This window comes from Odocoileus virginianus, chromosome 3 (genome assembly GCF_023699985.2).
Source record: "Odocoileus virginianus isolate 20LAN1187 ecotype Illinois chromosome 3, Ovbor_1.2, whole genome shotgun sequence".
NCBI lineage: Eukaryota > Metazoa > Chordata > Mammalia > Artiodactyla > Cervidae > Odocoileus > Odocoileus virginianus.
In genome coordinates, this window is record NC_069676.1 from 57,162,857 (window position 1) to 57,179,893 (window position 17,037).

General features: G+C 35.1%; 1 protein-coding gene across 9 annotated transcripts in view; it reads right to left on the reverse strand.

The window, feature by feature from the left end:
* Positions 1-17,037, reverse strand: part of CSNK1A1 (casein kinase 1 alpha 1) — a 46,883-nt gene that overhangs the window by 12,683 nt on the left and 17,163 nt on the right. For 7 of the 9 annotated variants that reach the window (XR_011486917.1, XM_020903421.2, XM_020903419.2 and 4 more), the window contains exons 3-7: positions 11,309-11,435; positions 8,067-8,165; positions 5,620-5,703; positions 1,631-1,770; positions 730-808 (exon numbers count right to left, since the gene is read on the reverse strand). Coding sequence is in view for 7 of the 9 variants with exons in the window: in XM_020903421.2 (XP_020759080.1) it covers positions 730-808; positions 1,631-1,770; positions 5,620-5,703; positions 8,067-8,165; positions 11,309-11,435 (529 nt within the window). In the remaining 2 variants the exon portion in view is untranslated. The remainder of the gene's footprint in view (positions 1-729; positions 809-1,630; positions 1,771-5,619; positions 5,704-8,066; positions 8,166-11,308; positions 11,436-17,037) is intronic. The other 2 variants (XR_011486918.1, XM_020903424.2) reach the window with 1 other exon arrangement.

Here is a 17,037-nt window from a genome sequence, read left to right on the forward strand (position 1 = left end):
GAGAATAAGAAACAAACCACACAAACATACTCAATATTACGAGAAGATAAACTAAACTTATTAGTTTAACATGGTACACATAAAAATAAACTTGCGATTCAAGAGGAATCATAACCTAGGAAAAAAGGGAATGAAAGCATAATACATTTAAAATTTTCCCCCTAAGCTGTTAACTTTTCATATGACTTTCTGCTTCAAGAATGTTTTTAGCTAATAGGAAAGACTGAGTCTAACAGGAACATTAAAATATATGATTTAAGTAAAAATAGGTGGGCTCAAATTTTAAATTAGATTCCTTAACCCATGTTCAGCAAGGACAATGGTATAAGCAGATCAATACCAAACAAATGTGCCCATCATTTAGTTAACATTAACAACTGTTGTTACTTTTCCAGTGTAAAAATATTCACATTGGATAAAGCTACCTACACAACACCAAGCAATTTGTCAAGCTTACAGATGCTCAATAAACATATAGACTATTTACCTTGAAAGAACCAATAAAGTACCTAAATAGCCATTAAATTCTTGAACACAGTAATTTATCATTAATTTATGAATACAAAGGCAATGGCAAAACTCCTAATTAATGGAAACAGGTAAAATGTTAGGACAATTAAATAATATAGAATTACTGGATAAACTAGTTCTACTGTACAGAAAAGTAAACATTTTCAACTTAATGGCAACACACTAAAACAAAAAGCAGGCAACTTGAATCTAGTTTACCTTTAATCCTTGCCATGGCAGGCTGGTTCTATTAAAATACATCAAAACATATCCTAATGATTCCATGTCATCTCGGCGACTAGAAAAGGAAATGTAAATTTATAAGCTGAAGTTATTATGAAGAACATGTGAAAGAAAGCAAGGTACACCAGGAGAAACGTTCCCAAGCGAGGATAGAGTAATTTGTCATCATGAGCAACTTAAGGTAATTTTAAAAAAGTTCCTAATGGGTTACTTCTAAACAAAATTTTCTCATAGAATTCAAAATTATAAAATCCAACATGATCCTGCAACTTAACTTTTACAGAGAAAAAAGAATTTAGCTAAATAACCTTCTTCTCATGAATTTCCCTAACCTGGAAGTGTATAATTTGTCATTTCTACGATTATTTTAAGGGGCAAAAAGAAAAATGATTGACAAAAGATGAAAGTAGATGAAAAACTAGAATTCAAGTCAAAAAACAGAAAGAGCACAGAAATTATGACAGTGTTTAAACCAAATCCTTTATGTAGGGGTGGAAGAGGAGAATGGAGGATGGTCCACCAATCAAATTTTGATTCATTAGGAATCATGTAGTATTTTCCGTATGAAAATAACCAATACATTCTTTCCCCAAACTCAGCTTGCATCACTAATATATAAAAAGCACAAGATCACCATTAAGGAAAAAAGTATTGCTTTTAGCTGCAGAAATAAAGTTGCCTTTACACTTCTAACTTCCAAGGTGCAGTATTTCCTCCTCAAGGGACAAGTTTCAACAAAGGAAAACAAAAAGGCTTCATTTAACTGGCTTCTCTGCACTGTCTAAAGAAGCAGGTAAAGGAAACTAAGTAAAATATTTCAAAAACCCATCAATGGCTTTTGCTAGGGATTTGATAAACACACTCATTCCAGACTCACCTCTGCTCAATACCAAGATGTGCGTTGATGCTGGCATACCGAGCGGTGCCGGTGAGGTTCTTATCTTCTCTGTACGGTATGTGTTGCCTGGTCCTGTTGTCTCTGTACTTTTTGGCCAAACCAAAATCAATAAGGAATAACTTTAAAAGAAAATAAAGAGACATTAGATTCCCAATCTTGTTCAAACTGCTTATTTATTAAATGGCATTTATTCTATTTTGTTCAACCGTTTCAAAATAAAGCATCGTAAGCAGAACAGATAATGAACAAACTTAACATTCCAATAAGCTTTTACTAGACCTTATCAATAAATCAGGTTTTAAAAAAATACAGTTACATCAAGCGGCTGATCCCTGTCAGCTGAACAATTTCACAGGCCCAGCTCATTATACATTCAGAAGCCTGTCTCTGGAACCTCCAACGTAGTGGAGAACTTGTACACGTGCTCGATAGCAAAGCTGCTGACAAGTGTGCTGTGTGCCATAATGAAGCCTGACATCCTGGTACTAGTGGTGAACAAGCATGGGGTTAAAAAAAACAAACTAGACACAAGCCACCTGGAACTCTTCCGTTCTACAAAGGCCACTCTTTAGTACGTCAACAGAATGTTCATTATCTGAAATAAGACAACTCTGAGAGTTTGATAGTGACAATAAAACCAGGATTTTTATTTATAATAAGTAAGTACTTTAAAAACAAGCATACACTTCATTTTATTCCCAAATGACATTTACACATGTGATCGGCTTAAGCTTCTGGAAAATATAACAAGTTGATCTATTACTTAAGTCAAGGTGGCTTACAATTAGCAGCTTAAATGAGCTAACTAAAAACCAAAGTATTAATAGTATCTCAAAACAAAATAACATTTAGTGCTGCTTCATTTATATGACACGCAGGGAATAAGATGCCCATTTATAATGTAGCTAATTTTTAGAAGTAATTCAGGTTTATTCTCCATGATTAAAACTTTTATATGAAGAACAAAAGAAGCAAAAGTATTTTTAGGGGAAAAAACCCAAAATATGTTCATATTTACCTACCTTCTAAAGCAAAATAATCTTAACTAAAAATTTTATCTAGCCTTTACCATAAAATCATTTATTTAAAGTTATGCCTACAAAATTTATTAAGCAAAGCAGGTCTATGTGCTCTTACACTATGTGGCCCTACACTATTCTTTTCTAGTTACACCTCCATTTTGTACTTTTTCTTCCTATTAGGCTGACATTGGGCCCCTTCTGCTACAGTTTACAGTGTGTGATGTACTGGGAAACATGATCACCTAGCCTGTTAGGGTCTGCCTCAAAAAATAAAGCAAATTACTGATTTAAGTGGAAAAGATACCACCAAGTGCTTCTTTTAGAAAGATGAAAAATACTTATTGCAGGCAGGCACTATAATCTAGCCTCAGTTAGACACTGGGTAGGAAAGACTGAGATTTGTGCTTCTGTAACCATGTTAACATTGAAATACTTATTTTCATCTAGTCTATTACAAAGAATAAAGATTAAATTTTCAGTAAAATGTAATTGGATAATGAAAGTTCTTTAGTATGATTAAATGACTGAACAACTGAGTTACTATAAAATAGGAACAGAGAAATTAATGTTATAAATCACTAAGAGAAATAAAAGACTTAAAAGTATGAGCTTTAAGTTTCTTTTGATATGAAAACTGGCTCAGTACTCAAATATTAAAACGAGCAATATATATTTCTGTTAAGCAAAACAAAAATTATGACTAAGTTCTACAGATTCACACCGAAAAGAAAACAAAGGAAAAACAAACACAAAAGGACATCCACCTTTATAGCATTTAAAAACTATCTCTAAGAATTATGTGAGTTATGAATAAAAAGTGATTAGGACAGACTTTCTTCTGAGGACTATCTTCTGAGATTGCTTTCTTTAGTACTCCAAAATGGAGGAGAAAACAATAACCAACTCTGATAGGGATAAGTCTGACAGTGATTCATTCATGTCTAGATTCAATAGCTTCATGTGCAACTCAATAATCACTTTCTTAACAACTGGAAGACTCTGAGAATTCTTCCCTTCCACAACTCTAAAGGACAAAATCTAACTTATCAAGGAAACAAAAATGAAACACTATCTTCTTAAGCATCTCAGTATCAAAGCAAAAAATTACAAAGCAAATGAATTTAAAATTTTCTCCTCCTATAAAAACTGAAAATAAGTGAGGGACACTGATAAAAAGGTATTCCATTTGAAGAGCAAAACAACTGAAAACTACTTAAAATTTATAAATCTCTTGATAGTTCATTATCTAATGGTACCTATTCATGCATGCTTCTTTAGTAGCTCTCCATGCATCGAATTTAAAATGAATAAAAACATACATAAACGGGAAATGTTTACATGAAACCATGTGATACCAAGGATACAACCAAAATAGCTGCAGATATGTAAAACCAAACAAGGAAAAGTCAATATCCAATGTCATAAAATACTTTTTTATAGGTCTGCATATACAAACAAGACATCTAAACTCTTTGGTGGTCAAGCTGCCTTTTTGTGGACTTTTTAACTACATGTTCAAAAATTTGTGCCTGTTTTAAAGAAAGCAGCATATTCTTCATATAGAAATGAGTTAATGTTGGGTATACTGGGATAACTCATTTAGGAGAGGTATATTTTCTTCAGAAATACTATTGCCTGTTTTAGGTTTTGGTATTTCCAACCATTTTTCTCTTCACCAGCAGTCATATTTCCTTGCCCTTTTAAGAATTCACAGGATCACTTTTCCTTATAACCCAGAAAACCTATCACTATAAGTAATTATGCTGTAAGATATGAGTAAATTGTGTGAATGTATATGGATAAGAAAAAATAGGGCAGTAAAGCTGCCTTACAATGTACCTAATTACCCACCATTCTCTCTCTGCCCAGTCAAGATCTAGTTAACACAGTTGGTTATTTCTTTGTCTGTGAATAAAAATAAAACCCAACTTCTAAAACCTTTTTTAACAGCAGGAGAACATAGTTCCTGATATAATGCTGGGCAGGTTGGAAAAGGATTAAATGATTGCCCAGATGATACATGTGGTTTAATAAAGAAACTACAAAGTATGCTCACACAAATGCAAATTTTTTCCTTTTTTGATACTTATGTCAACATTTACTTCTCAGTGTATACTATTGATAAAGATTCATTCATTCAGGAGCTTCAAAAATTAAGTACCTAGGTGGTGTTGATTTTTTAAAAATTTATTTTTCTTTGTTTATCTGAAAATTCATACAATAAGTAAATGAAGAGTAAGTGAAAAGCTTCCTTACATTAAAAAAAATTTAGAAAATTTGAGTGTTTTATCTAGCCTGACAAATATAAATCATTAGGTTATACATCTGTTTATCTTATTTATGTGTTATTAATTATAGCACTTATTAATTGATAAGTGCTTCAATTATGTTATCATTAGAATGCAGTGCATTCTAGTTCCAGAGTATATAATGATCTTTAAGCATTTTATGCTACTTGGTTGAAGTTGAGAGAATTCTCATACTGAAGCAATCGATTCTAAAAAAAACTATATCTGAAATCTGATACACACTTAACTCCTGAAGTTCATTAGGGAAGGGGAAGAGTTGAGGCAGAATATCATCATTCAGCAGTGATGCAACTCCAAATTATTTTTTAAAAATTGAACAGTCTATCTCAAATCTACCACTAGCTAAACAATATCAATGTTAGACCAACATATTTCCTCTTGTGGATGTTAGAGATCTAAACATAATCCTGTTTTCATTTAGGTTTTCTCTAAGTTTTACAAGCTTTAAGTAAAAGCCATAAAGAAATATCTTAGTAATGTTATATGTTTGCCAAGTATGTCTGAATAATGCCAACGTAAGAGGTGCTTGAGCAAGATCTATATTCTCCAGAATTAAAACAAACAAAAATAATCAAACAATAAGAAAGAAAAGCACATGAATTTGGGATTGAGGTTGGAATAGGAGACAGTTTCAGACCTGGTTTAATCCTGAGAAAGATGGGTCCTGAGAAGTACTAACAGTCATGCTTCTTTTCCTCTTCCCCACTGGAGATTCTAAACACTAAACAGACAATAGAGGGTGGCAGTGCATCAAACAGTATTGCTTACATTGCAACAATGGCCGGCGCAGACAGGCAACACCGAGGCATTAGAGAAAGAACAGGGTAGCCAAATGCCATCCTTCTTCCACCAAGCACTGTAGCTTCTCAGTTTTCCAAATAAGAATCACATGCTTAAGAACATTTGAATTCTGGAAAGTATTCAGGTTTTTAATGCCACTATATTGTGTCACTGCCTGAGACAGGGATAGCAATGGTGACATTTGGCTCTTTAATTTTTAATACAAAACAGGGAATTTGGATCTGCAATCTTTGGCACCACAATCTGCCCTTCCCTTAAAAAAAGATTGCACAGGGGGGGAAAAATCTTCAGTAAGGAAGAGGTAGAAGGCATTTAGTCACCTTAAAATTTATTTCCATAAGCATGCAGGGCTGATTACTGGAAGAGTTGAGCAAATTCACTACGGTTGGAGTGACTACTCCTAAATATCAAATTCAGAACAATTTTCCAAATAAGAAATTTGATTTTAAAAATCAACCTCAAATGCCCCCCCACCCCCAACTCTACCGACAAATAGAAAACTACTACAACAAGCTGACCAAAGAATCCAGTCTCATAGGACTGGAATATTTCAAACTACAATACAGAAAACACTAAAAACCAACTACATAAACAAACACTAACCTAAAATGTTCAAGAACAACATTCAGAATCTTAGGTAAAACACTGCACTTCTAAACCTATGGTCTCTCTGAATCTGTGTAACAGCAAAGCAATTTCACAATCTTCTTTTCAGTATCTCTAAAAGAGGATACAAGATTCTAAAAAGGTTTACCTAACATTGGGCAATCTGGATTTCCTAACACAACTAAGTGATTAATAAGCTATTTGGGGCGGGGTGGGGAAGCAAAGACATTATCTGGACTATCATTAAGTTTAAGACAAACCATGTACTGCAACATCAACATGCAGAACATGGATTACATGAGGATAGAGGGTCTTTAGAAGAAGAAAATGGGAAGAAAAGGCTGGGAAATGGTCAAAAGATTAGGGTCATTCTGACAAAATTGCCTGCCAAAATTAAGACTAGTAATATTTCAATTAAATTAACCAGGTTTTAAAATAACAAGAACCTGGATGCTTCAAAGAGAGAAGCCACATAATATTTAAAAAAAGAAAAAAGATGCGATTTGGGAATGGCAAGAAAGGTTACATGTAGACTTAAACACCTTCTATCATTTAAAGCTCAGCTTTTAAGAAAAATAAAATTAAACTCCTAAAACCTGGTCAGACCAACATTAATGTCTCACGCATTAACAAGTAACACCACTTCTAATGGTAATGGCTCCAAGTTGGCATTCATACAGGCAAACAAAGGTAAACATTTATAGCTGGACCTAAAAACGTCAAACATTCCCTAATGACTAAATAAAACAAATAGGAATGTTCCTTCCAAAAACAAAACAAAAAACACAAAAACCCCCAAGTTGTCCTGAAGTTGAGAATTTCTATCAGATCGTCAGATCATAACATGCTTAGTGCATTGCCAATGCTGCCTGTCTGCCCGAGCTCAACAATTGAAAATAAAAGCAATTCACTCAGTAAAACTAATCATTGCAGAAAATTGTCAACACAATTAGTTTCTAACTGCAATCATGCGTCACTAGCTAAAACCCAATCACCCCGTAAGTTCAACCATTCTGTGGCCCCCAATGAACACTAATTTCATTGTATGAAAGTTCATTTCACTTGTCTACACTTTCCTTTGAACAGGAGAGAAGAGGGGTGGAGACCCCACCCAAATAAACTGTCAAACTACTTTTGAAACAGGCCCAAAAGTTATCCTTTTGAATACACAAATCCAAGGACTGAAGAATTCTCATTATCAACCTTGCTCAGTCAGCAAATGTTAACGCCATGGTGACAGATGGGTGGGACAGTGGTTCCCACATTGGCACAAGCACATATATTGCAAAAACCCACACTTCAGAAAGAAAGGTTAAAATCTGATTTTTAGCATTCAGGCAGAAAAGTATATGGGTATATGGGTTTTTTGTTTGTTTGTTTGCTATTCGAATGAATGAAAAATACATACAATAACATAGATGATTACATTTCATTATAAAGCCCTTGGAATTTTATATTTCTATATAACTAACTTTGGTTGGGTTAAGTTGGAGAGAATTTATTTCAAGTTACTAAGTTAATGGATTACCCTTCTAGTACAATCTTTTAAAACAATTATCAATAGCAAATTCAACTTCCTATGACTTTTTAAAAGACTTTAAAGTTCACCAAAGTTCATCAAAGCAATTCTTGGAAGTTTTACTCTTTGTTCTTTCATGCAAAGAACATGTGACTAACCTTATTACAGTGACGCCCAATACCCATTAGGAAGTTATCTGGTTTAATGTCTCTGTGTATAAAATTCTTTGTATGCACATACTCGATTCTACTGATCATCTGGAAAAAAGAGGGGAGAAGAGAAAATCAAGTTAAGTGATTTGCACTAAGAAACAAAAGAAAGCAACATATTGTGTCTCAATTATTTCAATATGTCAATCATTTTTCAAGATCACAAGTATACTTTATTAACTTTATTTAGAGTTCAAAAAGACAATGCTAGACTAAATTAAAAAGGACAGCCAGGCTCTGAATTTACCTCCAGACTAACAGACTAATACAAGCATAAACCAGCAGTTTCCTTTGAGCTTATTCTTTCAATATGAATGATTATAAATATGACAGTACCTAACCTGATAGAACTGTTTTTTTAATTACAAAAGTAATAAACTTAGAATTGTTTCAGTCGTTGAAAGTTATATAAAGTAAACATCAATCCTATGCCCCTTGAGGTACCTGTGTAAAAAGCCTGCTATTACTCAGATCTATTTTCATCCTCTTCTATATGTACACACACAAACTTACATGTGCTTCAGAGTACAGGGTGTTGACCAACTGACAGATATAGTTATACATTGTTATTTCTTTAAACTAAAATAGAAGTAGTCCACTCACTTTATGTTCACTGTTTTTAACTAATTATATCCCAAACATTTCTTGAAGTTGATACCATACAATGTAAGCATGTAACTTTAATACAAATGGGGACATATACATGCTGGGTTTCCTTTCTGGCATGCTTTTCGGACTCTCCCATGGTTTTTCTCCATATTTGTATTATCATATTCCAAAACTAACAAACATGGTATTCTAACAAGCTTTTAATTTCCTGGAAATTCTGCCAAGTCAAGTGGTATGGTCTTATCATTCTTTTTAATGACGATAAATATTCTATGGCACAGACGGAAGTACTCCCCAATTGTCCCCAGTTATCCCCTAACTCACAGTACTAATGCTCACTGTTTCCAATATCCTCTCACCACAAACAGTAACACTATCAAAATACTTACATATCCTTATCTACTAGCACTTCTATTTCTGTGGGTTATAAATCCCCTATCATTGCAGGGAGAGTTGATGCTTTGAAGGCAAACTGATTGTCTTCAAAATAGACTATAACAACTCATTTTTTCAGCAGTAGTGTTTTTTTCCCAGTAGCAGTTATCTGTTTTTTCTAAATCTTGTCAGTTTTCACAGGTACTGACTTTACTTGTAAGTTCATAACAGTTAAAAAACATGCTCACTTTTACTGACCTTTTGGATTTAGTACTATACTGTGAACTGTCAATCCATACTTATCCATTATTTTTTTGGCTTGTCCTTTCCTCATCAGTTTTTAAGAATTCTTTGCATACAACAATCTTTTATCAGTCATTTGTTATGTAAACAGATTTAAATTTTGAAAAAATTTGTCATTTAACTCTGGTATTTCTTCTATAATAGTTTAAATTTCTAAGTTATCAATTATGTCTACCTTTTGGATAAATACAAGTTGTATCTGAAAATGTTTTCCATGTCCAAAGGCTGCCAACATTACCTTTCTGTCCATATGTTTTTCCTCTTCTTAGTAGTGTACGTCAGGATTCTATTTTTACTTGCCTGCATTTTCTCTAGAGCTTTTATCACCAAGGATATAAATTCTAAATCTTATTCCTCTACCTTGGCAAATGGCTTGTGAAGGCAAATTGTAATCTCTGGCTTAAACTATACACTCAAGGAAATAGATGTATACAATGTTCAAATACCATCTTTAGGTACAGCAGTAATTCATATATTAAATAAGTAAAACAAAACATTTGTCTCACTTTTTGTACCAGTCAAGTACATAAAGTATTTGTTCTAGACTTTAAGTATTTGTTCTAGCCAAGTAATACTTATCATTAAACTATCAGTATTAACTCTGGGGGAAGGTCAGGCAAAAGATAAATTAACAGCACAAACTACAGACTACTCAAGTGTTGCCTGTCATTTACAGAACAAGATCAGCTGGTTCTTTCTTAAACAGATGCCTTCCTACAACCCCCTTCCCTAAATTACATTATGTCTCTGATGTTACCAGAGTATCCAACATAGACTTCTATGACAGAAACCATCCGTTTTTCTCCACTAACTCTATGTTACAAGAGGGAAGAAACTAGTTCTTATTTTTTGTACACTCCAGTGCTAAGTACAGTGGCAGACCCTGAATGAATGTTCATTGCATGTATGCCTATATGTTCTACAGAATACAAACTCTTTTATTAAGATTCTACAGAATACAAACTCTTTTATTAAGATTCGCGCACGTGTCAGTTAAAGTGTACTAAGAAGTCATGTTTTATGCAAGGTCCTTGACATTTACCTGTTATCTCTGACCATAATAACTGTTTCCTCAAGGTCTGTTCCTGACCCCATTCTCCCATCTTAAAATTCTCTAAAACTGGTTTTCTTTTTTATTAACTTTAGCTTAAAAAAAAAAAAAAAAAAAAAATCTAGCCTTGGGCTTTAACAATTTCATCCAACCTTAATCAATGCATAAATCCAATTCATGACATAAAAATTTCCATGGTTTTGCTTAAATATTACCAATTGCTGAGAATCCTGTAAGAAGCATCTACTTGGTCAAAAACTGTTCATTAAATTACTTCAGTACCTTATTTTCCTCAAAAATACACCTTTCATAAGGGTTCAACACATAATACCATTCAATTTGCTTAATCACAATTTCAATATATACATATTTATTTATATTTGCACACACACAAACACTCCAAATCCATTCTTCAAACAAAATCTTACAAAGAAACCTGTTATACTCAACACTAAAACAAATATACTGGATGATGGGAGTAGCTCGAAAACTCTTTTAGTCTATAGGTGAATGAGCGAAGAGTGAAGTCGCTCAGTCGTGTCCGACTCTTTGCGTCTCCGTGGACTGCAGCCTACCAGGCTCCCCCGTCCATGGGATTTTCTAGGCAAGAGTACTGGAGTGGGGTGCCATTGCCTTCTCCAGGCTATAGGTGAATAAACCAGTATAATTCATTTTTGTCTTATACCACAGGAAAACACCTGCAAGACTTATTAGAGTAACACACTTGAATGACTATACTTTTTAAAAAGTATATACAGGATTATAATACTCTGGTTTCTACATTGAAATTATAGTTAAGTAATACTAAACAGTAGTATTTCTTAGCTTTTATTTTCATATAAGTTTCACTTACCTGGTCAGCTAACATAAGTACAGTTTTCATTGTGAACCTTCTTGAACAGAAATTGAAGAGGTCTTCAAGGCTGGGTCCAAGAAGATCCATAACTAGCACATTATAGTCTTTTTCCTGACCATACCACCTAACAAAGAGGGAAAGAGGAAGGCATTATAAAAAGCTGATTATCACTTAACATCACCAAATTTTAAAAATGTAAGATAGTTTCCCTCTAGGTTTTTATTTAAGGTTGTTTTCCTCTATTTAGCTGATGACCCCACTTACTGACTACATTGCCCAACACAAAATAATGTATAAAGGGATTTTTTTCTGTCAAGCAACCCATTGTCCCATTAAGTTAGTACTTGTGTGGCAACCTTAAAATGCTTCTTAAGCACAGCAGCTGAATTCTCTATCCATCCACCATTAATTCCTGTAACCTTGGGCAAGTTTCTAAACCTCACCTGGTCTTACTTTTTAATTGAAAAAATGAAGGAGATTTTTATCAGTCATTCCAAAATGTTTCAGAGCGTAAATATCCATTGTATTATAACTCTTGTCCCACTTCCTATCAAGTTCTATTTATAAGGAGTCTCATTTTTGCTTAGCTCCAGATTACAGAAAATACTCCCATTACCACAAGGATGACATTCACTTTTTATTAGAAGGATCATGCTTTAATTATCCATTGCTATATTTCTGTGTATATACATTTATCCCCAATAACGAGGAATATCAACTGCTAGTTTCAGAGACTCTAAGGATTAGGAATCACTGCAGTAAGTGATTGCAAGTGTCTATATGTCTCTAGGTCAGATAAGGGTAGTTTCTGAAAAATATTTACTATCATTTTTATTTTAAACTTAGCTAAATTATGAAATTTGCTTGAGGGAATTCCCTGGCAGTCCATGGTTGGTTGGGACTCATTGCTTCTATTACAGGGGGCATGGGTTTGATCCCTGGTCAGGGAACTAAAGATCCCACATGCTGCATAGTGCAGCAAAAAAAAAAAAAAAAAAAAAAACCCAAAACCCAGCTTGGAAAAGAACTGGCTTTTATTTAAAATGTAAACAAAACAAAAGAGGAAGCTATTTTAAAGCTCACTGAAGTGATGTCTTTAATAACTCTAATAAGAAACTATATCTGGATTTACCATTTGAAAAGTTTACATGTTTTAAAAATATTCAGGACTCCCCTGGTGGTCCAGTGGCTAGGACTGTCTGGGTTCCCAATGCAGAGGACCTGGGTTCAATCCCTCAGCAGGAAACTAGATTCCATATGCCTCAACTAAAGATCCTGCATGTTGCAACTAAGACCCGGTGCAGCCAAATAAAAATGTATTTGAAAAAAAAAAAAAACTCAAAACAAGGAAAAAAATGCTTTAAAAAAATCTGTTTTAAACATTTAGTGTTTTTGTTATTCAGTTTCTCAGTCATGTCCGACTGTGACCCCACGGCCTGCAGCATGCTGGGCTTCCCTGTCCTTCACCATCTCTCAGAGCTTGCTCAAACTCATGCCATCCAACCATCTCATCCTCTGTCGTCCCCTTCTCCTCCTGCCTTCAATCTTTCCCAGCAACAGGGTGTTTTCAAACAAGTCAGCTCTTTGCATCAGGTGGCCAAAGTATTGGAGTTTCAGCTTCAACATCAGTCCTTCCAAAGAACACTCAGGACTGATCTCCTTTAGGAAGGATTGGTTGGATCCCCTTGCTGTCCAAGGGACTCAAGAGGCTTCTCCAACACCACAGTTCAAAAGCATCAATTCTTCGGCGCTCGGCTTTCTTTATAGTCCAACTCTCACATCCATACATGACTACCGGAAAAACCATAGCTTTGACTAGACGGTTTGATTTAGGATTAGCACTGACTGGTTTGATCTCCTTGCTGTCCTATTTAAGTGTGGTCCCATATTCAGGTCCAACGAATACTATCCCTAGAATTTTTGTAAAAGATCACAAAGGGACTAGACTTAAAAAGCGCACATTGTTTCCTACACTTTTGTTTCACCTGTTCCTGAGGACTACTTTGCAAACAGCAAACATGAATAACTACCAAACACACAAAGAGGAATTCATTTTCACATGTCTTTGCTGAAAAAGATAGCCTGGTGGGGAAAGAGGGTTTTTTTTAAACCTTATAGAGATTGTGCCCACTAGCCTAGGAAAAGCAACCGAAGTGCCAATCTGCTAATGGCTGAGATTGTATCTAAAACCGTGTTCAAAGCTTCTGTAAAATTCTCTTTTCAATCCTTTATTTTCCATACAGGAATTCAATACTCTTCACATTCATTCCAACATTTACTTTGAAGAAAAGCTCTCTCACACACAAAAAAGGTCACAATGGTGGGTTTTGGGGGGTTGAAGGATAGGAGTGGAGGTGGGAAGAGATGGGTAAAACAAAACAAATAATAATACTGAAAGATAAGTGATGAACAAAATGAAATAGAGTTATGTTCTCCTTTCCTGATTCCTCTCGTTTTCCTTCATCTTTCTACTTTCTGTACTTAACTGCAGAGGCAAATTTGTGCTGGGAAGCTATTAGGAACTTCAAAACCAATTCTTACCATTATAAATGGTAAGACACTAAGAATTATGTGTGTCGGACACTAAGAATTATGGCAGATTTTTAACATAAATCTAATTTAGCTAGGTTTTAAAGAAAAAGAAATGACTCTAATCAAGAATACAAAGTACAGAAAATGCTAAGGAGGTGAGGGGAAGTCACTAAAGCTAAAGGCAAAAGAGAAAGCACAAATCAACTCTCATAAGACTACATCTCACAAGTACATCAACAAATTTTGTACCAATAGCTCCTTAACAAAATTACAATAAAGTGAATTTTACAAGCATACAATCCAAACTACAAATCTGACATGTCAAAGGCACAAATTCATACTTCACACTGCCAAGTAATCACCCAATTTCAAAAAGCACTTTTTGAGAGTCATATGCAAAGTAGGCCTTTAACAGAATACTCTCAGAATAATTAGAAACAAGGAAAAATCAGATGAATTTAGAAACATACTTAAAAAAAAAATCAAGTCATCAAGCATTTTTCTTCTTATTGCTTTAAGTGTATGAATTTAAGTCCTGCTGGTTCAGCAGTAAAGCATCTAAGTGCAGTAGAGACGCAGGAGACTCGGGTTTGACCCCCTGAAAAGAAAATGGCAACCCACTCCAGTATTCTTGCTGGGAAAATCCCATGGACAGAGAAGCCCGGTGGGCCACACTCCACAGGGTAGCAAAGAATTGGACACAACTGAACATGCGCGCACGCACATACACACACACACAACTTTAAGACATATCCTCTATTCTCAATGTCAAGAAGATATTCAATAACAAATAGCTAAAACATAAATGTTTCAATTTTTCCCCAAAGTGCAACAATGCATTTCTAAAGTACTCAGGCCTTTCTGCTTAGAAACTGGTATTTTAACTCCTTACATCTAAGTGACAGGTGTTTCTATCTTTCATATTCCCTTCTGATCTCAGGGCTTCCCTGGTGGCTCGGATGGTAAAGAATTCACCTGCAATGCAGGAGACCTGGGTTCAATCCCTGATTTGGGAAGATCCCCTGGAGGAGGGTGTGGCAATTCACTCCAGTATTCTTGCCTGGAGAATCCCCATGGACAGAAGAGCCTGGAGAGCAAGGAATATATAACTAATTTCTGGAAACCTAAGACCTCACACCCTCCCCATCTGTGTTTTCCACCTGTGCAATCCATCCAGACCTTATTACACACAGATGAGGAGCCAGGAACAGTCTTCTGCTTACCCAAATCATACTCACTCAGTTTCTACCTTCACCTCCATGTTTTCCTTTTATTCTGAGAGCTTCTAACTTTCCACTTTCAGTCACAACATACTAATACCCAGCTGTCAGAGAAATCTTCCTTAAGTAGCCTGTCTCACACAGATCTCTCATTTCACAGAATTCCCATAGCCACTGACCACTGCTTAAATCCAAGATCTAACCCCTTGACAGTACAAATATTCATGTACTGTTACTCTGGTGCTTCACTCTCTCTCCACCTGGTAACACAGGGCTTACTGTTTGTTTTTTATAAGTCTTCATAGAACCTGGGTAATGAGCAAGCACAAACCTGATTCTCTGAGGTCATTTAAGTTTGCAGACTACCTGAAATACACCAAAGTGAAAGCCTCACTCCTATTTCTGCCTTCAACCAGAAACTCAAGGTCCTATCTTTAGATATTTTTTCATGTACATAACAATGTGTTGCTACTAAGTACACACACTGTGATAAGAGGCTTCCCTGGTGGCTCAGATGGAGAAGAATCTGCCTGCAATGCGGAAGAAATGGGTTTGATCCCTGGGTGGGGAAGATCCCCTGGAGAAGGGAATGGCTACCCGCTTTAGTATTATTCTTGCCTAGAAAATTCCATGGAGAGAGGAGCCTGGAGGGCTACAGTCCATGGGGTGTCAAGGAGTCGGACACTGAGCGAATGACACCTTCACTTTCACTTCACACTATGGTAATGTGCACACTGTAGGTAACTCTGATAATTTATGAGAGTAAAAAAAAAAAAAACTGGTTTGATTTGGACCTTACGTAGTTTCAAAACATGCAGAAAAATCAAATAATTTAATGGATGAAAGTAAAATCAAAAGTACAAGTTCTCGTTTCCTGTTTCAAATGTCTTTAGACTCAGTGTTGCCTGATCAATCAAGGAAACAGGCCTAAGAATGAGTTTGCAATTAAAAAAAAAATCATCATTACTTACTGAGAGCATTAGAAAAGGTACCTTAAGGTCTGAAGAAAATTCTAACGGAAGGCACGGTCCATCTCTGATCTCATCTTGTTCTTCTAAACCCCTACCCAAAGTAATTCTAGCTAAAAAATTAAGACACATGTAAAAAGCACAAACTTAAGATGACACATGTACAAGTCACTGGGGCTGACCAAAAATTGCTAACAGAATTCAGAAAAGCAAACAAACAAACAAACAAAACAATGGGTTGAACGGCATCTGTCTAAAGAAAGAAACCTAGTGAAAATGGCCTATTACCAATCAGATCCTGAAGGAGGGATAACATTTCAATAGGGAAGGTAGGAAAGGATGTCTTAAGCAGGGGGCAAGAAGAGACACAGGTTCATACAAAGGGGAGAATCAAAGTGACTGATAGTTTGGGGCTATATTATATAGACTCTGGAATGCCAGGCTAAGGTGCTTTAAGTTTTATAGATAACTGGGAAAATATCAGTAGGGTATGTCTAGGACCTAATATAATTAAGTCAATATTAAAAGCTGGCCTTGGTATCAATCAGTATGCAATATGGAAACTAGGGAGTAAGAGGAATGACAATGACATGAAGACCAATTAGAAGATTTGGAGCTAAGGGTTTCTTTCTTTCCCCTAATAAATCTCTACAAAAATAAAAGTATCTTAAAAAAGAATGAAATATTTTAAATATTGCTGTGAGACCCAACAACTTCCAACAATAGTAAATCAGTGTAATCATCATAAATACTCAGTTCAGATTAAAGCACCTAAGTATGTTCCATCCCTATGACTAGAACAATAGTAACAGAAAAAGTAACATTTGTTTAACATAGGCCTTCTCTTATGGCTTGATTAGTGTGATGGTTAATTTTATGTGTCAACCTTACTGGGCTAAGGGATTCTGGAAAAATTTGTAAAACATTATTTTGGGTTGTCTATGAAGGTGTCTCCAGAAGAGATTAGCATCAGAATGACAGGCTAAGAAAAGAAGATCACTCTCCC